General features: G+C 37.7%; 1 protein-coding gene across 1 annotated transcript in view; it reads right to left on the bottom strand.

Annotated features, from left to right (window-relative positions):
- PROS1 (protein S) overlaps positions 1–26,221 on the bottom strand; it is an 83,794-nt gene that overhangs the window by 38,552 nt on the left and 19,021 nt on the right. The window contains 2 exon segments of the mRNA XM_003783936.3: positions 1,945–1,969; positions 5,485–5,642. Of these exon segments, the coding sequence (XP_003783984.2) occupies positions 1,945–1,969; positions 5,485–5,642 (183 nt within the window).

The raw sequence follows: 26,221 nt of genomic DNA on the forward strand, positions 1-26,221 counted from the left end.
GAGGCAGGAGACTCGCTTGAGCCCAGGAGTTGGAGGTTGCTGTAAGCGTGATGCCATGGCACTCTACCCAGGGGGACAGCTTGAGGCTCTGTCTCAAAAAAAAGCAATAGCGATAAGCCAACCAGAAAACACCCAGAAGCCCACAGAATGACAGTGTAAAATGACACTCCATTCTAAAGAGAGATACCACAGAGGTAATTTCCAAAAGTTGATGAGAGGGTGGACTAAGTGTAGTATATTATAGTTAACTCTCCTTGGCTAAGGATATGCTACAAATACAAGATTCTTATTGTATAGTGTTAAGAAAAAAACAAAAGATAAGTAAATAAATAGATAAATATATACATACACACATACAAACAAAAACAAACATCCTGACCATGTTAGACATTTAAAAAATCAAGGATAACCATATCAAGATCTATGGAAAAAAGCTTCTGATCCTAGGAGGGTCTTCTACCCAGAAGTCTTGGACTCTTCACCTGTTAAATGTCCCAAAAGTTAAACAGAAATCCAGTTTAACTGGGCTGCTTAACAACACTTCAGTCAAGGATGAACCACAGATCCAATGATGGCCCCGTAAGATTATAAAGGAGCCGAAAAATTCCTGTATCTTAGTGACATCTTAGCTATCTTAACATCACATGCAGCATAGTACATTTTCTATATTTAGATACACAAATACTTACACTGTGTTATAACTGCCTACAGTATTCAGTACAGTAACATGCTGTACAGGTTTGTAGCCTAAGAACAATAGGCTGTAACATATCACCTAATGTGTAGGAGGCTATGCCATCTAGATTTGTGCAAGCGTACTTGTTAAATGTTTGCATGATGACAAAATTGCCTAGCAAGGCATTTCTCAGAATATACCCCCCTTCATAGGTGATGCATACCATCATTTCAATGTAAGGCTCTCTAAGGACAAGGGGAAAGGTCTGAATATTCCTTCATCTCATCGTGGTCTTTAGATCCCCTGATGGATATTGAGAAACAAAACCAAACAAAAGTAAATCCCTAACTATAATTAAACTCTCAAAATGAGAATTTTATATGCTATTATTGGCACAATTATATTCATAATTCTAAGCTACATAGCTATCAATGTGTATATAGCCCATTTCTACATTTTTTCCCAAAGAATATTTACTTTTCATTTCAGATTGGATAGGATAGGAGTAGGGTGGAAGGAAGCACAGTGAGCAGTATTTAGAATCTAAATGAGGAGGGAGAACCCATTTCTGTGTTCTGGACCTACAGAGAATCCCATTAAAGAGAAGTGTACAAATTATTTGCCACTTTTATTTTTGAAAATGCTGACAACCCTCTCAAGGAATATTAAAACAAAACTTTTCTATATTTGCATAAAGCAAACTTGAGCCTTGTTATTTTTAATTGATATGTAATTAAAGTCACGTAATCTATTTGGATGTAGAAATAGTACCTCTCTCCTTGAGAGTCCAGAGTCATATCCAAAAACAGAACATGGATAGGATATTGCAGAGAGTGATGAAATGGTGTCACAAAGTGAGAATTTGCTAATGAATTCTATAAATATTTAAACGATTAATTATATCGAAATCTCTGAAGAGTTTAGATATCATTCCTTCCATTAAAAGATAACCCACAAAAATTCATATACTTATAGATAATTCCTTGCTATCTAAATATAACTGAACATTAGTCAACGACGCTTCTTGTGAAAGATAAAAGAATGAAAAAGCCTAAAGTCAAAACGCCAAATAGTAATTAAAGAATCATTCCAAATATGTCTACATATATTTAAATTTAAAAACATCAAAATTGCACATAGAATGAAATCTCACTCCCAAGGATAATAAAATTATATTGGATGGAATATAGGGGTAGAGATTGAGAGTTCTATATATCTAAGTTCCCTTCCATCTCTAAGATCATATAATTAAGATGCTTTGAACTTACCTAAGTATTTTGGATAAAAATAATCCTAGAAAGAAGAAAAAGAAAAATATATATTTTAGCAAATTTAAGTTTCATTATAAGTGAAGTTAATTTAATAATGTCTTTTTACATTAAAAATGCATAGAAATTACATTGAACTCTTTTGCACATTATAACGTAATTTTTTCTACAGTAAAAATGTACAGAGAGAAGATAATAAAGTTAACCAATAAGAAATAAAGTTAAACCAATAAGATGCTTGAGCTTAAGACAATATTAATCACTTAAATCATGTTTCAAAAGCTTCTGATCTGAAAACAAGTTCTATTTAAGATGTTAAACATCTCCCTTTTTATAAATCCTTTAAATTTTCCCTAATGATTGGGTACTCATTTGACACATTTTATGTCATGGTAACCTCCATCAGATTCAATGTTGAATAATAGTGACATAATTTGAATTTAATTAAAGTGGGCATTTATTATTTAGCACCTTATATACGTGTAACATCTTACTTAAATTGGTTGTATACCAAAAGTTTGTCTGTGAATGAGTAATTTGGACTTCAAAACTAAGTAATTTCATTTCTACCTTACCAAAGGAAGAAAAATGTTAAAAATTTCTGACAGTAATTTCCCAGACGGGTCCACGAACCCATTGGTGTATATCTACTAACATGTAGCATGTATAACACAGCAGCACCTCATAAGAAATCAGAATTCCTACACAAAACATACTTAATTTTACCACTAGTAAGTATAGATCATACCTTCATCTAGTACAGAGCAAAAGTTCTCATTCTTTCATCCTCTCACATATAAACCTACGTTACACTGACTCACTGGCTTATAACGATAAAATCTCCTACCCAGTAATTCAGACAACAGTATTGTCTCCTACATAAGAAAAGCCAGGGAGATAACAGCAAATGGGGTTCAAAAAGTGATGATGTGATGGTGAAAGAAATACATTAGAGAGGAGTGGAGAGGTAGATAATTGGGTGAAGACTGGAAATGTGAGCAAGATATTAGGAATGTGGCCAGGGAATGGTTGGGGTAGGGTAGAAAATGATAAACATGAACAGTGTCTTTGACTTTCCCTTCATTCTCCCACTGTGGTCTTGCTCTCTCTGTCATCTCTCTCTTTTCTGTCAATGAGACCAGGGTTAGATTGAGTGGACGGGAGGACGAGCGCACATGCGTGAAGGAGTTTGCCTTCCCCCCTAGTTTTTCTCTTCCCCCTGGCAGTTGTCCCCCTCACTCTTCTTTTGCTACTTAGAGGCTACTCTCTAAGAACACATCTACAATGGTAAGAACTTATAGGTGCTATAATAATACGATATTATATGCCTTAGGTATGCCTGAAAATGTTTCAGAAAAACAAGACAAAAATTAGAATGGATAGGCTAAAATATGAAAAAACAAGAATGGCAGGTGCTTGATCACTTTTCCCTCTAATTTGATATTTAAAACTTATTTCAAATTTCCATCATAAGAAGGAATGTGTTTGTGTGTATACACTACCATATATATGACACTATGTATATATACACTATTATATACACTGTATTCTTTTTCATTATGAAAATTTACATTTAATATACATATACACACATTGCTTTTATTATGGAAATATAAAATATGTTAAAATGTCTTATATATATGAGGTAATATACATTATATATATATGTTTCCTACACAATAAAAGTATTCCATCATATTGTATGGAATATACAAGTAATATACAAGTACAATATATATCAAGTACATATTCACAGAAAGCAATAAAATATGGAGAGAAACATTTTCATTCAATTCTGGGGAGTATTAAATTCCCTTTTAACCTATTACAATAAGCGGAGGTAAAAATGATCAAATAGCAGCCCCAGAGAACACATGTTGCTATTGGTTCAGATTAACATTCTTCCCATGTAGTGTTCCTGTTCATTATCTCTGACCTATTCTTGCAGTCCTGGGAGCCAGGACATACAGGAGGTACTCTGCATTTGAGTTCTTTGCAGACATACAGGAGGTACTCTGCATTTGAGTTCTCCCTCTCTTGCTCTAGGTTACACAGTCCATGTCAGGAAAAATACCTTAAATACCTTAGGTAACCATGCAGATTATTCAGTTTGAATTCTCAAAGTCCTCCTCATACTAATTCTTTTCTTTTCATTCTTTTTTTTTTTTTTGAGACAGAATCTTGTTCTGTTTTCCTGGTAGCGCACAGTCTTGTCACCACAGCTCACTGAGACCTCAGATTCCTGGGATAAAGGATCCTCCTGCCACAGCCACCCTAGCTAGCCCTGTAGCTAGGACTACAGGCACACTCCACCAAGTCCTGCAAATTATTTTTTTTTTAAGTTTTGGTAGAGACAGGTTCTCATTCTTGGTTAGGCTGGTCTTAAACTACTGGCCTCAAGCAATTCTCTTGCCTCAGCCTCCCAAAGTGCTAGGCGCCCTTACTCTAATTTTTTCTAGTGCCACCACACCTAGGCACCCTTACTCTAATTTTTGAAGGCACTATTTATACTCCTATCCACAGATCATACTAGAGAACATCCTCCTCTAAGAAAATTAGGGAGACAAACAATAAAAGTTTAGTGGTCCCATATTTCAGTATAATACTTAGGGATCCTAATGATTAAATTTTTCTTTTTTTTGAGACAGAGCTTCAAGCTGTCCCCCTGGGTAGAGTGCTGTTGCATCACAGCTCAAAGCAACCTCCAACTCCTGGGCTCAAGCAAGTCTCGTGCCTCAGCCTCCCAAGTAGCTGGGACTAGAGGTGCCCGCCACAACACCCGGCTATTTTTTGGTTGCAGCCGTCATTGTTGTTTGGTGGGCCCAGGTTGGATTTGAACCCACAACCTTAAGTGTATGTGGCTGGCACCTTAGCCACTTGAGCAACAGGTATGGAGCCTAATTTTTCTTGACTATAAAAATGTTGTACATCAAAGGTGTAAATTATAATCATAGGGCTTATTGCTTATATAAAATAGGCTCAGAAAACATTGCAAGAGTATATGTATAAATTAAAGTTTACTCAGTGAATGCAGTACTGTAATAAATTCTGCATTAGGCATTCACTGAGTACTTGCTATGTACCAACCTCTGGATTGGATGGCCCTGTTTTCTAAAGCCTAGTTAAAAATAAATGCCAATGGAGAGATTTAACAAAGCATAGCGATAACAATCCAAATACATGTGCATGTATGCACCAGTGTACGCACACACACGTTACATTAACGCTCGAGACTTCTCATCCTCTCCCCCTAATACTACCAAACTTTGGTTGGGGGAAAATATTTAAAGACCATGAGGTCAATACTATTTGAGGATAATGAAGTATAATTGAATTACACAACTTTGGCCACAACAGATTACTATTGGCAAGAGTATCTTTACAACAAGTTTATCTTTTCTTTGAAATGCAGGTAGTTACATGTGGAAGGTGATATCTAAAATCACTAACATTAAAATAGAATGCAAAGGAACTCCAGCTGTAAATGTTCAACTTGTTACATTGAGGTGCACAAGCTTGATGATTCCCATAGATTCTTACCGTTTCGGGGTCATTTTCAAAGACTTCCCTGGCTTCTTCCTTATTGCACAGTTCTTCAATACATTCTCTTTCAAGATTACCCTGCTTGGTTTCTTCAAGCAGAGAATTTGCACGGCGTTTCCTAACCAGGACTTGTGAAGCATGTTGCTTTGACAAAACTAAAGAAAACAAATAAGTTTCTATGAGTAAGTCATTCATTTTCTCATCTAAAATATTTTATTAAACAAGAGGAGTTAAAAATGTTGTTCCACCCCTGAATTTCATGACATTTATAATCAGAACGAAGAAAAGAATGCAGACATATGAGCACTTTGGTTAACAAGTTGAAGAGCAGCTTTGGTTGCAGCTACTCTATCTCCAGATGTTCATAGGTCATTAACACTTGTATAATGACCTATAAAAATTATTCAAATTCATGCTTGAGGTCAAACACACCAGATCACATGCAATGTTTACTTTCTTATGAATGGGAAAAATATCACGTTAAAATGCCTATGTCAAAAGTCAGTCATACCTTGTTTAAAGCAAAATAAATTTTCTCAATTTTAATGGGAAGTTATTGTGATCTTTGTGGAGATAGGCCATGTGCGATTACAGTCAAATCAGCTATTTGAGAAGTCCTGGATAAGCTAAAACATTTGATTATTCATATAAACAGGAAAATACAAATCCATGAGAAATAGATGGCGTTATGCACAGCCTAAAATACAAAAGGCGGAGAGGAAAAAAATGGTAACTTTGATTTCATAAATACTGTTGAAGAATCCCACCACAACAAAAATAGAATTAACGAGTTCAATATCAAGCAACGAACTAGAGGAAAATACTTGCATTATATAGAACAGAAATATTAACATCCCGAATTTGTAAGCTAATTTTGCAAATTAAAAGGAGCCAATCAATAAATGTGTATGCAAAGTTAAACAATTGAAACAAAGTAAAAGAAAACTATAAATAAAATTGTTTAAACTATCACTACAGAGAAAAAAGCTAACAAATGTAAACATAGGATTTTCTTAAAATGAGAGTTTTACCTATCAGATTTGAAAAACTGTAGAAGGATGATAGTGAAAAGTACTGATGAGGATAAAGGGAAACAAAACTTGTTACACTCGTAGGGGGAATACACATACCAACTGGGAGGCACTGTGTGAAGGTAATTTGGTAAGACTGAAAGCACACATACTCCGCAACTTTGCCTCTAACTATGATCTACGCATATCCATAAGTGCTGGAAAAAACATGAAGAGAATGTTTATTGAAAAATTGTAAAGTCAAAAAATTAGAAACAACCTACTTGTCTATAAGGAGGGAATGGAGGCAGCTGGGCATGGTGGCTAATGCCTTTAATCCTAGCACCCTAGCAGGCCTTGAGGGAAGATTGCTTGAAGCCAGGAGTTAGAGACCAGCCTCTTTATGGAAACCCTGTCTCTAATAAGAACGGAAAAATTAGCCAGGTATTGTTTTGAGTACCTGCAGTCCCACCTTCTTAGGAGGCGGAGGCAGGAGGTTGAGGTTGCTGTGAGCTAGGCTGATGCCCACAGCACTGTCTCAAAAAAAAAAAAAAGAAAAGGCAGGGGAATGGAAAAGTTATTCTGTACTATGGAATAATATGTAGCTGCTATAAAGAAGGAAGATACTCTTGTACTGAAAATCTCTAAGATAGATATTAAGCCAAAATGCAAGTTGCAAAATGCCATACTCACAGCATAAACCTTTATGTATCGGCCAAAGTTGTACGTATGCAGTATCATGTGAAAAAACACTGAGAAAAGTATTTAGAAGGACACTCAAACTGCTCATAATTATATGTGAATAAAGAAAAAGGAAAGTGTAAAGTTTTGGATATATTACTTTGGCATATAAACAGAACATAGTTTTTTATTTTTGTTTTGTTTGTTTGTTTTTTGAGAGTCTTAATTTGTCACCCTTGGGGTAAAGTGTCATACCTCACAGCAACCTCAAACTCTTGGGCTAAAGCAATCCTTTTGCCTCAGCCTCCCCTGTAGCTGGGACTATAGGCACCTGCCACAATGCCAGCTATTTTTAGAAATGGAGTCTCACTCATGCTCAACTTGGCCTGAGCTCAAGCCATTCACCTACCTCAGCCTCCCAGAATGCTGGGATTACAGGCATGAGCCACCATGTCCAGCCCTGAACATAGTATTTTTTAATAAAAAATTTAAAAAGCACAAATAAAATCTACCAATAATGTTTTATCCTGATTTTAATTACAAATGATTATTTCACTAATAAGATAAAACGAGTGACATAAACATTAGAATTTCTTTTCGTTTTCCCTGTCTCTTATTATCTGGTGAATAATAAATAATAAATACTCAAAAGTTGGCCGTAGAAGGGAGAACAAAAAAAGTGAAAGGATTAACGAATCAACAGTCACCAAATTTATCAGCTGAGTTAAATGAAAATTTTTCAAGAGGGAAGTACATAATGTTACTTTATTTCTCTTACTTGCCAAAGTGGAAAGCTAAATAAATAAAATGTTTCCGTTATATTTATCACTGCTCTTTAAGATAAAGATTACATCGAGGCTATGTGTGTATAATACATGGTACTCTGTGAGCATGCAACCTTCCAAATGTATTACTGACTGAAAAATGACCTCTCACAATGTAAGAGGTTTACATGGGCAATTATCTCATATATTTAAGTTAGTTTTAAGCATCCTTTTCTGTAACAAATATAGTAGGGGAAAAAAGGGTCTTCTGAACTTTGAAGCAAAGATATCATTCTTTCTAGGGAAAAACTTTCATTGAACAAAAAATAAGTTGATTCAATAACAAAAAACAAGGTAAAATGAACTTAGGGGAAAACAAAACCCCATAAACATTTACATCTTGGCATTTCCTTCTTACAAAATATTAAGTTTTGGAATTAAGGGTGTAATATTTACATTTTAAAATATCTCTTTCTCTACTGAGGCCCCCCTAAAGGACACAGACCAAGTATAATAACCATACTATATTCATGTTGTGAAAAGAGAAGTTCTCAACCACCCAGGGAGAACCAAATTGTTGATTTAAAGTAATGAGCACCTAAGTTTATAAAAGAAAACATAATCTCCATTATTTAAAGAAAATGAAACTCAGGTAAAAGCATGCTATATATTTACTGTAACTACAAGGCCAGGTGTGGTGGCCTTGTCCTAATCTTAGCACTCTGGGGAGGCCAAAGCAGGAGGATTATTTGAGCCCAGGAGTTCAAGACCAGCCTGAGCAAGAGTGAGACCCCTGTCTCTACTAAAAATAGAAAATCAGGCACGCATTGTGGCACGTGCCTTTAGTCCCAGCTATTAGGCAGCCTGTGGCAGGAAGATAGCTTGAATCCAGGAATTTGAGGTTGCTGTAAGTTATACTAATGCCACAGCACTCTAGGCAACAAAGTGAGAATCAGTCACTCACTGTTAACAAAGTGAGAATGAGTCTCCAAAAAAACCAAAAAACCCCCCCACACCAAAAAAACCCAATAAAAGTAGATCACAGATCAGAGGTACCGCAATGCTCACGTCTGCAACCCATCCACTACTACTTCCTGCTTCTCAGAAAAAGGGAATTTTATGACTCCATTCATGAGGAAAATATCAAAAGAGAGAATTGTTAGACCCTTAACCTAAAGAATAATTACACTAACAAAAAAAAAGTAATTGTGTCTAAACATTTACACCAAATTTGAATGTTTATGCTTTATTTCACCCTGGTTCAGTCAAACGGGCTTTAAATTGACATACTTAACAATTTTTAAAGTGTATATTAATTACTTTGGTCTTCACACAATGAAATAAATTATAGGACAGAACTATCACCCCCCCCCCATTTTCCTATTCAAGAAAATAAAGCAGAGAGTGGTGACTTGATTTTCAAGGTCCCAGAACTGGCAAATTGTGCTAATGGAATTCAAATATATCCAGATCTTAGCCCAGCGCTCTTTTCTTCTGAGTATTTTGTTACACAAATATCCATGATGTACTTGATTCAATTTTTTTTTCCACTTATATATTTTTATTTGGAAATATTTCTAGAGGTACCATAAACTAAATTTTAGAGACATTGGACTTCAGCAGTTTAGACATCATTACTTTATTTTTAAGAGAGACACATGGATCTCTTACCTGAAGAAAGATTTCAGAACATCCGTGGAATGGACAGTTTCAACAGTGATTTATTTTAATGTACATCCTTTCCAAGAATGTCATAATGTCCATATGATAAATAATTCTTGTGGTCTAGAACTGCTTTGGTGCCTCCATATTATAGGAGAAGAATTTTATCTCCAACATTCTTGTTAACTGTCTGAATCTCTGCTCTCTTTCCTCTAGAGCCTGAATAAACAGCTACTACTGTTGCTTGCAATACAGTTCCTTGGGACTTTTCTGAAAGTAAAATGCCTGCCTTGGTTTCAGCTGTACTTTTTTCAACCAATACTCACCTAAAGAGAAAAAACTTCCTAAATGCTTGTTCTCCCCTATTTGCCACTGCCACAGCTCCCACTCCGCTCTTGCACTGCTGCTACAAGCTGAGTTAATTTTTTAAAAATTAAGCTATGTGGTTGTGCAGTGGCTACTATGTCTGATGTCTTAAATAAGACATTTACTGTTCTTTATAAAAAAAAAAAAAGACCCATCTATCTACAGAATGGCTTTCAACGGTATGTATCGCTTCTTGACAGAAAGATACAAACTTGATATCACAGATTCATATTAAGAACTACAGGACTGTAGGATGAGACAGGTACGTGGTTGGGAGAGCTTTAACCGGTTTGCTCAATGCCCTTCTGCCCAAACATCAGCCCTGCTGGCCTTTGGGAATGTCGAAAAAGTTCCATTATTTATCATAATAATAACCATGACATATAAGCACGTAAACTCTAGTGTGCATTATCTCGTTTAACCCTCCTTACAACCTTCCTCTAAGTAGATCACAATTTTCCAGTTTATACAGGAATAGGCCAAAACTCAGAGAAGTTGAGTTCATTTTACCAGGTTCCCACAACTGAGAACACAGTGCAGCCTGCCTCCAAAACTTGTTCTTCTTTGTATCCCCACGCTATCTTATCATGTATTCCCCTTCTTTGTATTGGGAAGTATCTCAAGGAAACCCTTGTTAAAACCCAACTATGTTGCTTAAGTGTTCAGATTCAGCATTTTAGGTTATAATGGCGAGTTATGAGTCTTTCAAGATAAGAACTATGACTGAGCCAGGCTGAGTTTTAACTTGTCTAAGTAATCCCATCCTCAAAATAGTAACCATAGCTGGGTGAACAATTATGATTGTAATGGAACCATTGTTCAAAAATTAGAGTTCTCTTTTGATAATTGTCTTCAAAGCCTTCACACCTTCCCTTCAGCTGGGGTAAATTTTTGCATTTTGAGTGTAAATTTGATTGTCTCATCTTTAAGAAAGTAATGAATTTCTTGTTCTTGGTTTCACAAGAACACCCTTAGTAAGGACAGTGGAGTTAGCGTGGTCTCTGCTCGTGGACCAGTCTACTTCCCCACGGGCCAGTCTAGTTCCCTTTTGGCCAAGGAGAAGTCCCTCCCCCAGGTCCTCTTCCCCACTTAGGTATCAAAACTTGCTACAAGGGGAAAGGCGGAACCACAGAGAGGCTGGTTGTCCCAAAGGATCAGTCTGGTAAGGACGAGGAGGCAGCCAGGGGAGCGTCCAAGCTCGGGACAGCACGTCCTGAAGCTGCTCCATCTTGCTCCCTTGTCATGTGCAGATGGCGCTCCCGCCTCTCCCTCCGAAACCTCACCTTGTTAGCTCTAATTTGTCTCTCCTTTCCCCAGGCTCTTATTGGGAATTCCAAGAATAAAAAAGTGGCAAAGAAGATATCTGAGAAGAGACTCTTTGGCTAGCATTTGGGCCGCAGAGTGTTTTTATCTTTGTTTGGGCTTCAGTGCCGAATGAGGTAAGGGAAAATGGCTTTCACGGTACAGAGAAAACAAGCCGGTAATACTTGGAGATGTAATTGTGCCTCACGTGTTTCAATTGTTGAAACGGTATGTTTTCCTTAAATAGAGCCTGAGAAAATAAAATTGCATATAATATAAAAAAAAAAAACTTTCATTAATAACGATAAGAAAACATATGGCCAAATATTATAAATTTTATATTAATTGACTATAAAATTTTTCATTTTCCTCATAAAGATTTCTACCACAGAAGATTTCCACCTGGGAGAAGGGAGTAATTAAAAAATATGAAGGTTGTAAGAATAAGAAAAACCCAAAGATAGGTTTTGAAGTAAGCACTCACCACACTATATAATTATTACCAGCTTCTAGAAAAGGTTTTGTTGGTTTAGAAAAAAAACGCTATGCTGATTTGTGTGTTATGCTTCCATTTAAAAAAAAAAAGGGGGTTTTTTTACTTTTAAAGAAAAGTGCTATTATACTTGCTTTTCCCTAAATTTTGCATTTTGGTTCCCATTGAAGATTATACTGTGGAACAACTATTTCTTCTGACATTATTGTGGTAAGTGTTAGAAATAGTTTTAAAAAATATTTTGTAAAGGTGAACTACAGCTCAGTCTTTCAAAAGACTAAGGAATACATACACTGATGAGAAATAATTTTAAGTGAACTAAAAATCATAAAATATAAGTCTAAGTATAAGATGATATTAAAGACTTATATTAAATATAAGTATTTAAATTCAGAAAAGTAAAAGAGAAGAACAAGGAAATGATACAAAGGTGAGGTTTAAAACATGTGAATTAGAAAAGCCAGGGCTGCCATGTATTTAGAAGTAGGAAGGCCACTGGTGGCATTAAAAAAATGTGACCATTGACCCCATTCTGCAACAGATCAATAAATGAGCAGGACACAATGCTTGAACTGTTCAGCTACAGCAGAAGTGAAATGTACCTCTCTTTACTCTCAGATTTAATTATAACTTTACGGTCCTAATTCCAGGATTAAAAAAAAATCACTGGGCCATTGTCTCCAGAGTATAAAACCTTTGATTTAGTCATAAAGAGAGTAGTACCTATTAGTTATTTCCTCTAAAATAACAAATATCTCTCTCTACTCAAAAGCTAGGACAGCTACTACTCAGAAAATAAATTTACATTGGCTATTTCCTTTATTTGATTTGTTTGCTCTTGGTGAGTGATAAATGAAGATACTCTATTTGAAGGGATTCAAGAGTTCAGATTTGGGCAAGGTATGAAAAGAGTTTTCTATAACCCTCTCTTTTTTTCTCTTGATAACTACATTGCAAACTGGTTGAACTTCCTAAGACTACAACAAGAGGTTTCTTTCATGATGTGCAGCAAGATATTCACATATTCAGCTTTCCTTCTCTTTTTTATCTCCTACCCACTGGGACACCAAAACACCCTCTGATTTTGACGTCATGTACCAAGAGGTTACTGCACAGAAAATGTTTTGTTTCTGTTCTATTTGACCTATTTTGTTATAATGGCATCAGTACTATTAGTTTTCTGGCCTGGGTCTGTATTTATGTTTGGAAAAGCAAAGGCAAACTGTTCCTGGACATTTTTAAAAACAACAGTAAAAATATTAGCTTAATTCTACACTATCCCTCTTCTTGCAAGATTCCCCAGATCTCTGAAATAAACGAGTCTGAAATGTGCTTAGAGGCTTACAAGGATTCCAAATATCAATCTTAATCTCAATTCCAAATCTCAAAAGGCTCCCCTTCTAACTCAGGATATTATTATTTTTTTAAAGCTATTGTGTGGAAGTGAGATTATTTGAAATATTGGCATGTCATGGAGTAGGTGTTTATCATTTAATACAGTTCCTACCAGCCTCTCATAATTTCTTGTTGAATGTCCAAAAGGTTGTAAGATACAGTCTAAATAAATGAAATAAAATAATAACTTATTAAGGACAGGAGAGAATATGATTGGAATAAGGAATCAGGAAAAAGAAGCAAAATAAAATAAGCAATAAGAAAAGGTGCATTTAACATGCAGAAACTCAGGTCCACATTAAAAACACAGAAGGTAACCATAGAAAAAGTGAATATCTTACTTATTTTCTTCCACAGTAAGCAAAATGATAAAATAAGCATTTATGTTCTGTTTGACAAGGCATAATGAACTAGATCTTTGGGTCACCCCAAAATTAATATGTTAAAGTCTAACACCCAGTGTGGCTATGTTTGGTAATGGGCCCTGAAAGAAAGTAATTAAGGTCAAATGAGGTCAGAAGGATGAGGCCATAATCAATAAGATTAGTTTCCTTATAAGAAAAGGCACCAGAGAGAAACATCTCTCCCCCCGCCCACCCTTTCGCCCCTACCTGCCTTCCTCACTTTCTCTGTCTCCTTCCACACACAAACACAAAGGAAGGCCATACGAGGACGCCAGGAAAAGGCAGTGATCTGCATGGCAGGAAGAGAGCTCTATCCAGAAAATGAATTGGCCTGAACCTTATATTTTCTTGCTTCCAGAACTATGAGAAAATAAATTTCTATGATTTTAAATCATACACTCTATGTTCATTACATCAGCCCAACAGATTACTGTAGATTTTGGCAACAAACACCTTAAAATGTAGAAATGGCTTTGCAACTAGATGATGGATAAAAACTGAGAGAATGTTGAGGAATATGCTAGAGAGAGCCTAGATTGCAGTGAAGGTAATGTTGATATAAATGTAAATACAGTTTAAAGGCAATTCTGGTGAGGGCTCAGAAAAACAAAGAAAGACAGAGGAGATTGTTGAGAGAAAGCCTCCATCTACTTAGAGGGTATGTAAATAATCATGAAAAGAATGTTTATAGAAATATGGACATTAAAGACACTTCAGAGAAAAATGAGGAACACGTTATTGGAAATTGGAAGAAAGGCTATCCTTGTTACAAAGTTCCAAAGAGCTTGGAACTGAATCATATTCTAGACTTTGTAAATGGTAGAACTTGGCAAGCGAAGAAATTGGATATTTAGCTGAGGAGATTTCTAAGCAAAGTATGGAAGGCGTGGCTTGAGTCCTCCTTACTGCTCAGAGAAAAATACAAGAGAAAGGAGATGAATTATAAAGGAGTTTCTAAAAAAAATAAGCAACAACACAACAACAAAAACACCAGTACTTGAAGAATTAGAAAGTCCTCAGCCTATCCATATTATAAAAAAAAAAAAAAAAAAAAAAATAAATAACTGTTTAAAAAAAAAAAAAAAAAAAAAAAACGAGGAGGGTTAGCTGCTGTGGTGGCTCACACCTGTAATTCTAGCACTCTGGGAGGCCGAGGCAAGTGGATTGCTTGAGCTCATGCATTTGGGACAAGCCTGAGCAAAAGAGAGGCCCCATCTCTACTACAAATAGAAAAACTGAGGCAAAAGGATTGCTTGGGCCCAAGAGTTGGAGGTTGCCATGAGCTGTGATGCCACAGCACTATCCAGGGCAACAGCTTGAGACCCTGTCTCAAAAAAAAAAAAACAAAGAAAGAAAAAGTAAGGAAGGTTGTTTATAGAGAAACTAAGAGTATGGATGAACAACTATGTGATAAAGAGATTAATATGGCTGTGAGACACAGATCAATCAGGCATTTCACTGGAAGCCACAAATAGAGATGAACTTGCACTAGCAGAAACACTGCTAGCTGGGACCAAGGCATACAAAATGAGATGAAATGAAGGAGGCTTTGTATGTATGTATTCTTTAAGAAAGGGGAAGAAATGGCTTTTGAAGAAAGCCATTCAAAGATCACCATAGTTGTCACTTCACTGCAGTTATAGAAGCACAGCTCCTTCTTCCTTTGAGTCAGAGGATAGGGCTCACTCTGTGGTTTCAACAGGCCAGGTTGCCCATGGCCTCCTTGGAGATAAGGCCCCCAGCAGAACCTTGAGGGCAGCAGCCCACCCAGCAGCAGGGGTGGGGCCACTACTCCAGTGAGTCCCAAAGGCAGGACTATCATCAGTGGGCCTGGGGAGTAGAACATAGAACTAAAGAGGATTAGTGTCACATCTTAAGATCTAATGGAACTTACCCTGCTAGGGTTTGGACTTGCGTAGAATCTCTTTTTTCCTTTAGATTTCTCTGTTTCAGAATGTGAGTGCCTATTTTATGCTTGTCCCACCACTGTATTTTGGAATCACAAAGCTTGTCTGGTTTCATAGTTTCACAAGTGGAGACGAATTTTGTCTCAGCGTAAATTGTACCTTGAGTCTCATCCATATTGATTTAGATACTTAAATGAGATTTGGGGACTTTAAACTTTAGAATTGATACTAGAATGAGTTAAGACTTTAAAGAATGTTGGAATGAAATATATTTTGGATGTGAGAAAAACATGAATTTGAGCAAGCTAGGAGCAGAACGTTACAGACTAAATGTTTTTGTTTCCCAGAAATTCATATGTTGCAGCCCTAACCCCTAGTGTAGCTGTAGTTGAAGATAAGCCATTTAAGAAAGTAATTAACTAAATGGAATAACTATACATGTGGGGGTCTGATTCCACAGGATTATTGTGCTTATAAGACATAAGGTCATGGTCCTGCACATTCTCCCTCTCCTTGTGCACACACCAGCGGAAGGTCATGTTAGAAGTTAGCCATCTGCGAGCCAAGAAGAGAGCTTTCACCGGAAAGTGAATTGGTCAGAATGTTGACACTGCACTTTCCAGCCTCCAGAATTGTGAGAAAATAAACATCTCTGGTTTATACCACACAATCTGTGCTATTTTGTTATAGCAGCCTGACCAGACTGATACATACAGTGAGGAAGTTAGTGACTATTTCTACCTCTCTTCAAAGACACAGAAAGTGATGTTTATGGTTGGTTACTGATGACAGAAGTATTTATGTGTTCTCCCTCTAAGACCACACTAAAGTGATAGAGAATTTTTTAAAAAGGAATAATCAACAACAGTTAAAAGCATGGGAAGGGTCCTAGTTATAGAAGTGACTTCAACAAATTCTCTAAGCTGGAAAGCTGCTGAAAACCTACCAGGAGAGGAAGACTCGATTTAATATACACACTCTGAATTACAATGGAAGTAAGAAACCTTTTGCTTAAAGAAACTTCAGAAACTCTTTCATATGGCCTTAGCAGGAGAGTGGAGAGAAAGGCAACTAGAACTAACAGGATTAATTGGAATGTCCAAAAATGACACACAGTACTGGTTTCCCCATTCCAATCTATATGAAGTCGTATACTCGGAGAGGGACCTGTAAACATTTATTAATTCCTAAAATTAATAAGTGTATAAGAACTACCTGATAACTCTCCCATTTAAAAGACAGACTAGCAGAAAACCAGATTAATACATACAGTAGCAGAAGAAACCCATACCTGTCACCTAAAATGAAGCCAGAACTGCTGCTTAAATATTAATATAAAGAGACAACCAGGAATCATCAGAAATATGGGAGAAAAGCGCCAAGTGCAGTGGCTCACTCCTGTAATCCCTGCACTTTGGGAGGCCAAGGTGGGATGACTGCTTGAGTCCAGGAGTTTGAGATCAGCCTTGGGCAACATTGTGAGAATTTGTCTATGCAAAAAAGTGTTTTAAAATTAGCTAGGCATGGTGACACCTGCCTATAATCCCAGCTACTCTAGAGTCTGAGTCAAGAGGATCACATGAGCTCAGGAGTTCAAGACTGCAGCAAAACTATGATTGTGCTACTGCACTTTGGCTTGGGCAACAAAACAAAGTCTAGTTTCCTCTCCACTGTCTCCCCCACAAAAAAGAAATAATGGGTGAAGGAATTAACTGCTACTAGCAATATGAAAAAGACCAAGAAAACTGACTTGAGAAAAAAAAAGATAATTCAGAAAAGAGAAAGTTTTTTTTTAAGAAGTCAAATGAATATCTCAGGGTGATTTAAGAAGATGATGAGCCATGATCTGGACACTCTGGGATGCCCAAGAGGGAGAACTGCTTGAGCCCAGGAGTTTAAGGTTGCAGTGAGCTACAATGACAGGCCTGCCCTCTACACAGGCAACAGAGAGACACCCTGTCTCACAAATAAATAAGTAAACAAATAATGTATCCATGAAAGAATACAAAGTAAAAACAGGGCCAGTGCAGTGGCTCATGCCTGTCATCCTAGCACTTTGGGAGTCCCAAGGCAGGAGAACCCCTTGAAGCCAGGAGTTAGAGACCAGCCTGAGCAACAGAGAGAGACTCCATATCTACAAAAAACAAATTAAAAATTAGCGAGGTGTGGTGGTGCATGCTAAAGCTGGTAGTCCCAGCTTTTTAAGAGGCTCGGGCAGGAGGATTGCCAGACCAACAATTCTTTTTATCTCAAAAAAAAAAAAAAAAAAAAAATCAAGAAATTTTCCATAGAATTGTGAAAACAGGAATATTGAAAGAAAATTTAAGAAATATCCTGGAACCTAAAGCAAAATTTCAAAAATATAAAATACATGAGCTGAAGCCAAAAGGATTCATCTTGGAGAAGTTTCACAAAGAAAGAGCAAAGGATATGGAGGGAAGAAATTACCATATACACAAAAGTTTAACATTTTCCAGAACCAATGAGGAATACTATATTTCATACAAAGAGGGCCCACTGAGTACTAAACCAAATGAGAGAAAAGAAAGCAAATTTAGACATCATCTATAATTTTAAAACATCTAGCACTAAAGAAGCAGCAGAATCAACTGATACTAAGAATAAGCATCAGATTAATTATACAACTCCATTCAGAATAACGAAGCTTTTGGAAGCCTCCCTCTCCTTCTTCCATTTATAGAGGAAACTATGATTTTTAGCTTTTAAAATAAAACCTGAAAACTGCTGCTAAGGATAGGAATATTATTTCCTTGGGAAGGTTTCATGTGTGGAACCGGGATGACATTGCAAATCTCATCCGAATTACTATGTGGGAAAAGCTGGTAAAGCAGCCAGCGAGAGTTATCTTTAAAGATAATGTGTTTTGCCTGGGTAATTGTTCTTCCTTGATTTTCATGTAGGCACTTAAAGGGAAGCCTAGCTATGGAAACACCTGCCCACATACATGGAACTGATGACAAACTTCCCAATTAAGAAAAAGCCCTGTTTAGCAATTAGACTTAAACAACCACAGGAAAAACCATGCCAGCTGCCTAGTTTATCTAATGAATTTAGGGCTTTCTTCAAAACATATGAACCATTCATGGGTTGATGGGCACTTGGGTTGCTTCCATGTCTGGACAATTGTGAACTGAACTGCAATAAACATTCTAATGCAAATATCCTTGTGATAAAATGATTTTTTTTTTCCTTCTGGGTAGATTCCTAGTAATGGAATTGAGGGATCAAATGGAATGTCCACATTTAGTTCTTTGAGGATTCTCCATACTGCTCTCCATAAATGGTCTGTTCACTTGGAATCCAACCAATAGTATAAGAGCTCACTACATGCTTCTCTCTACATCCACGACAACATTTGCAGCTTTCACGTTTTGTGATGTGGTTATTCTCACTGGGGTTAGGTGATATCTCAGGATGGTTCTGATTTGCATTTCTCTGATGATTAGGAATCATAAACATTTTTTTCATGTGTTTGCCTACCGTTTGCCTATCTTCAGAGAAAGTTTTGTTCATGTCTTTTGCCCAATGATAGATGAAATTGTTTGCTTTTTATGTTAATAAATGTGAGTTCTCTGTAGATTCTATTTACCAATCCAATGTCAGATTCCATAACATGCAAATATCTTCTCCCATTCTGAAGGTTGTCTGTTTGCTTTGATTGTTGTGTCCTTAGTTGTCCAGAAGCTTTTTAGCTTAATTAAGTCCCATTTATTTATTTTTGTTGATGTTGCCATTGCTGATACCCTCTTCCTCATAAAATCTTTCCCTGGGTCGAGATCATCTAGAGTTTTTCCCAGGCTTTCCTCTAGAATTTTTATCATCTCATGTCTTAGATTAAAATCTTTTATCAATCATGAGTGTATTTTTGTAAGTGGTGAGAAGTGAAGATCCAGTTGAAGTCTTTACATACAGCTATCCAGTTCTCTGAGCACCATTTATTGAATAGAGATTCTTTTCCCTAGTGAATATTTCTGTCTGGTTTATCAATGATCAGATGACAGTAAAAGGCTGGTTTCATCTCTAGGTTTCTATTCTGTTCCATAGATATAGTGCCAATACCATGCAGTGGTATATGTAATGCCATGGAATACTATTTAGCCATGAAAAAAGATGGAGACGGCTCAGCACCTGTGGCTCAAGTGGCTAAGGCATCAGCCACATATACCCAAGGTGGCAGGTTCGAATCCAGCCCGGGCCGAAACAACAATGATGGCTGCAACCAGAAAATAGCCAGGTGTTGTGACAGGTGCCTGTGGTCCCAGCTACTTGGGAGGCTGAGGCAGGAGACTCTCTAGAGCCCAAGAGTTGGAGGTTGCTGTGAGCTGTGATGCCAGGGCACTCTACCCAGGGGGACAGCTTGAGGCTCTGTCTCAAAAAAAAAAAAAAAAAAATGGAGACTTTACATCTTTTATGTTAATCTGGATGGAGTTGAAGAACATTCTCCTTAGTAAAGTATCACAAAAATGGAAAAGTGGTATCCAATATACTCAGCACTACTTTGAATCTAATATAAAAATAGCTACATTTCCATATGAAAGAGTAACACAAGTATATTCAAGTGGGGGGAGGGGAGAGGAAAGAAAAGGGCCAAGGAGAGAAGGGAGAGAGATTGGTAAGTTGTCACCTGATGGACATATTTTGAGGGAGTACAGCACACCTCCTGGATGAAGGGCTCAACTGCCTCAACTACAACTTGAATTTTACCTTAGAAACACAAAGAATGTAACCTAACCATTTGTACCCTCACATTAATCTGAATTTAACAAAAGAAATTAGACTTACTGGACAATTCAATTAGCATAGGAAGTCTGGTAGGCTATAAAAAGCTTGGTCACTGAAGTTATATACATCTCCCCAAATAGAGGCAAAAAGCACATAAACATGTATCAGATTAATAAAAAATAAAGGTTGTTTTAAATTTTTCTCTGTTGAAGATTGAAAAAAAGTAAACAAAACATATGAACCAATAGCCAAAGATCATCACTTATTTGTATGAAGTTAATAGTGTGAAAAAAAGTGGATGAAAATTGACCTACCCCTCCAAAAATAGGGGAATTATAAGACACAGAAGATAACTTTATGAAATGTATAACTAACATCCTAAATAAAGTTGAGAGGATTGGGCATCCACAAAATGAAAATAGGCTGCCAGGAAAAAGAAAAATTAACTAAAATGTGAAATAAAGAAGTTAATGGATAGACTGAAAAATAGAATTATGCCCAGTTAAATATCAGTCTAGTGATGTGAAAGGTAAAATTCCATTACATAGGGAAAATCATAAATAAATCTAAAATGGGGGGAGATAAGAGACACAGTAAAATGATCCAGAATCAATACAATAGAAACTCCAGAGATGAAACAATGGAGAGAAGAAAATAATTAGAAAGAACATTAAAAAGAACAATAGTAAATCCCTAATCAGTGGAAAGACAGAAGGCTAAAGCAATGGTTCTCAACCTGTGGGTGGTGATCCCTTTGTAACAATGAAACTATGTCCTACATATCAAATATTTACATAACCATTCATAACAGTAGCAAAATTACAGTTATGAAGTAGCAAACAAAAATAATTTTATGGTTGGGGGTCACCACAACATGAGGAACTGTATTAAAGGGTCGAGGGACTAGGAGGCATTAGGAAGGTTGGGAGCCACTGCTCTAAAGTATATCAAGTTTTGATCAAGACAAACAGGGAAAAAGATTTATAGATAGATACTTTTTAGTAAAATTTTAGAACTTCAAATAATATCTTTTTTTAAAAATAGATAATATCTTAAAAGAGAACCTTATTTGAAATATATTTCAAAATTATATGGTGATTCTAATTAAACCCCAGTTATTTAGCATCCTACATAGTTTCAGATTTAACTTCTTTAATCTTCAAATTTTTGTTAGTAAAATAGTTATACTAACTAAAACTTGGTAAAGATAATACAGGAAAAAAAGTATAAACTGGTCTAACATAGGAGTATAAAGGCAAAATTCTAAATAAAATATAGAATAAAAAATAAGCTATAAGATGAAAATGTATAAGAAAAAAGCCATGACCAAGTAGAATTTACTCTAGAAATATGAAAATTATTAGAAATTATACAATGATCACAATGTCAAGTTAACTGTGAAGATCCACTAGAAAAAACAGAGATCATTTTGATTTTTTTTTTTTTTTTGAGACAGGGGCCTCAAGCTGTCCCCCTGGGTAGAGTGCTAGGGCATCACAGCTCACAGCAACTTCCAACTCCTGGGCTCAAGTGAGTCTCCTGCCTCAGCCTCCCAAGCAGCTGGGACCACAGGCACCTGCCATAACACCTGGCTATTTTTTGGTTGCAGCCATCATTGTTGTTTGGTGGGCCCAGGCTGGATTCAAACCCACCACTTTGGATATATGTGGCTGACACCTTAGCCACTTGAGCTACAGGTGCTAAGCCAGATCATTTTGATTTAAGAAAAATTATTCTGCTGAGAAGTTTTCTACTTGTAAAATAAATTTAAATAAAAAGAAAAATTAATATTAAAAATAAAAGTATTATTAGGAATCTAGAAATTATAAGAATATTCTCTAAAATGACAAAGAGGGCTCTGTTCCCATAACCCAGTGGTTAGGGTGTGGTCACATACACCAGGGCTGGCATGTTTGAACACAGCCCAGCCTGCTAAACAGGCTGAAAACCTGGCTGACAACCACCACCACAACAAAAATAGCCAGGCATTGTGATGGGTACCTGTAGTCCCAGCTACTTGGGAGGCTGAGACAAGAGAATTCCTTAAGCCCAAGAGTTTGAGATTGCTGTGAGCTGTGATGCCAGAGCACTCTACCAATGGCAACACAGTGAGACTCTGTCTCAAAAATAAATAAATAAATAAATAAAGAATATGTAGCAGAGACCAAAAATAAAAAAGACAGTCAGTAAAACACTGATATGCCCATTAAACTGAAGATAAGATAAAGATGCATGAGATCATCAACTAACTGAGTGTGGTGTATATGCCTGTAGTCCCTGCCACTCTAAGACTGAGGCAGGAGGATCACTTGAGCCCAGAGTGGGAAAGAAATCCTCATGGCCCTGACAAGAGTATAGTTGTGCTGGGGAACAGCAGGCCAGAAACCAAATTATATGGCTGGCCACCTCTCCTTTTACGGATGCTTATTCTCTCTTGACTTTATCCCTGGTCCCCTCACCCAGGAGTTTGAGGATGCAATGAGCTATAATCAGGCCACTGCACTCCAGCCTAGCTGACAAACGCCTCAACTCTATAAAAAAAATCATTTTTTTTATAACAGTAAAATCTGTTCTAAATTTCTACTTAATCAATAATCAAACAACAGGAAATGGAGTAAAGGGGAATATGCCACAACATGAATGAAACTTAAAAACATTATAAATGCTTAATGTTTTGTCTAGCTAAATAAAATAAGCTAGACAGAAAAAGACAAATATTGTATGATTTTATGTACATGAAGTACTTAGAGGAGTTAAATTCAGAGACAGAAAGTATGGAGTGTCCCAAAAGTCTCCCCTAAATTTGCCATACATAGGGAAAGTGGGAAATTGTAGCTAAATATACCTTTATTTACAAAATATTCATTACAAAATTTTACAAAGATGTGGCCAACACACAGAGAATATTTTGTAATAGACAGAATTTCAGTTTGGGAAGATGAAAAATTCTGGAGATTGATGGTCGTGATGGCTGTACAACAATGTGACCAACCATACACAATGCCCCTGAACTATACACTTAAAATTGGTTAAAAATAATAATTTTTATAAGCTGGGTGCAGTGGCTTATGCCTGTAATCCCAGCACTTGGGAGGCTGAGGTGGGTGGATTGCCTGAGCTCACAGGTTCAAGACCAGTCTGACCCAGAGTGGTACCCCAATTCTAAAAATAGTGGGGCATTATGGTGGGTGCCTGTCGTCCCACCTACTTGGGAGCTGAAGTAAGAGAATCACTTGAGCCCAAGAGTTTGAGGTTGTTGTGAGCTACAACTCCTCAGCACTCTACTGCGGGCAACAAAGTGAGATTCTGTCTCAAAAAAATGATAATAATTTTTATGCTATATATATTTTTGCACAATAAAATATTGTCTAGGCAAAGAGAAATTATTACCATATGAAGTGAGTGATTATTTACCAATGAATTCCAAGAGAACCTGCTGAAAATTCATTAACACTAGCAAGAAAGTGTAGAAAAATATCTAGACAGGAGATAATTTTTTAGGGGGCAGAGGTAAGATGGCGGGCTGCAGCCAGCTTTCCACAGAGGCTCCTGTCCAGAAGGAGAGTTAAAAGAGAAGTTTAGCAAGTAAGCCAATGGTTTGGAGCAGAGCCAAGAGAGAAGGTTGAAGAAGATACAAACAAAGGTACTGAATCCATTGCCAAGCAGATGGGAGTCCCTTCCCCCATGAAAAGGGCTCGTAGTAAGCTTCATATAAACAAATGAGCAGAGTTCAAACCTCCTCCCCTTCCATCCCACAGGAGAGACCTTCTAAAAACTGGACCTCCTACCTGTATTAGGGCACTATGGCAGTCTCCTGCCAGGCATAAAACTATATAAAACTGTATATATTCTCTACCTGCAACTCTGAACTCGCAGCACTCCCATCCACTCTCACCCCGAGGTCTGGAAGCTTGTCCCCTATGGAGTCCAGATTCTTGGGCATTTTCTCCAGAGGTGTGGACAGGGGAAGGGCCCTTGCTTGGCTGTGCTGATTCTATGGCATGGGAGTAAGGAGAGGATGGTCAGCTGAGAGGGAACCATAGAGGATTGGTGGTGCCCCAAGGTGCAGAAAAGCAGCAGTGGTGGGAACAATAAGGCTCATGCCCCTGGGGCTATCCCAGACAGACAAGCCCTATCTCTCTGGGCAACCAGAGGAAGTCAGGTACCTTCTCCAGGGGCAGCCACTGGCAGACGGATCTGAGTGAGTAAAAGGCAGACTCCCAAGGCAGGGCTGACCCAGAGGACTGCTTTACTGAGGCTAAGCACCCAGCTCTCAGGGGATCATAGCTGAGACAAAGGCAGGCAGAGGCTAGAACTGACAGCTCAGGGTGAGTTCTAGTTGCTTGCCTCTGCCCGGAACTGAGTTGTGGTTTCTGTCACCTCAAGCAGCGTTGGATAGTGGGACAGAAACAAACTCTGCGAAGTTGTGCTGTTCTGCCAGCAACATCAATCAGGGGCGGGGCTGCAACTGAGTGAACCACCCCAGCCTCCATTAAGCACCTGAGGTTGTCAGGCCTCACCTCCCCCTGCCGGATAGTGGCCGAGAACAGTGACCTGGCTGAGAAGACATAGATCTTCCTCTGACCCAGGCAGGCGTAAACCCCTGGGGCATCTGCTCATTTGGGGGAACTGAGTCACAGCCCTGTGGGGCTACCAGTGACTGGGTGTGACAGAGGTGCAAGGTGGGGAAGGAGGCATCAACCTTCCCAGGCTAATTTATTTGGTGGGTTGGTCCTTCAGACCTCACGGAGCACCGGAGCCAGTAATACCGGAGCTGCCAGCAGACCCCTGTTATCTAGTTGTCAGAGACCTTTTGAACTCCCCCACCTGAGACCAGTGCTGACTGGGTCAATTGTTTTGGACCTTTTGAACTGGGCCAATCACCCAAGGACTATCCAAAGTGGTACCCTGGGTGTATGGTTGTGGGAAGGTGTGATTTTCCTTTTCTAATTGTTGCCTGTGGGGAGCAGGATGATTTAATTGCTAGTATTTCTCCACAGCTGAGACTTCAACCCAGAGTAACTGATTTACCAGGGTAGAACAGAGACCAGCTGAAAACAAGACAGAGTGACTTAGTCCCACCAAACCAAGGAGGCCCCCAGTTTCTCAGGCCATAGAACTGGACGGGTCCTTGGCAAAGCTCAAGGAGAAAAGGTACAGACACCTCTCCCAGTCTTTGGGCAAAGGGCTAGTTAATCACTACTCCTGGAGCCCCCAACCCAACTTCTCCTTATTTGCTCATCTAACCAAACAGTGTAAATTAAGCATGGGGCAGAAAGACTCCAGTAACATGAATAACCAGAGTAGATCAACCCCCTCCCCCTCCCCCAAGGAAGGATATGGCAGATGCAACTGAAGATCCCATCCATAAACAGAAGGCTGAGATGTCAGAAATTGTGCTCAGAGTCTGGATAGCAAATAAGATCAACAGAATGGAGGAAGGGAGGGAATCAGAATTTCAAGGAATTATTCAAAAGATGTCTCAATAATTCAACTATTTCCATGATAAAATGACCAAAGATTTTGACACACTGAGGCAAGAGTTTGCAGCCCTCAAAGATCTGAAAAATATGGTAGAATCCCTCACTAACAGAATGGAGCAGGCAGAAGAAAGGATCTTTGACATTGAAGACAAAGCTTCTGAATGTGCCCAAGCACTCAAAAATGAAGAGAAATGGTGAGCAAAAACAGGTCATTCTCTCAGACAGCTCTGGGATAATTTGAAGAAAACTAATATTCACCTTATAGGAATCCCTGAAGGTGACGAAGTTGCTTCACAAAGCACAGAGGCTCTTGTTCATGAAATTATGAAAGAGAACTTTCCAGATGTGCTAAGAGATTCTGAAATTCAAATAGCAGACAGTTTCAGAACCCCAGCACGACTCAACCCAAATAAGACACCCACCAGGCACACCATAATTAACTTCACTAAAGTTAATATGAAAGAGAAAATTCTAAAAGCAGTCAGATGTAACAAAACCATAACCTACAAGGGGAAGAGAATTAG

This window comes from Otolemur garnettii, unplaced genomic scaffold (assembly GCF_000181295.1).
Source record: "Otolemur garnettii isolate 467f Iridium unplaced genomic scaffold, OtoGar3 scaffold00009, whole genome shotgun sequence".
Lineage (NCBI taxonomy): Eukaryota > Metazoa > Chordata > Mammalia > Primates > Galagidae > Otolemur > Otolemur garnettii.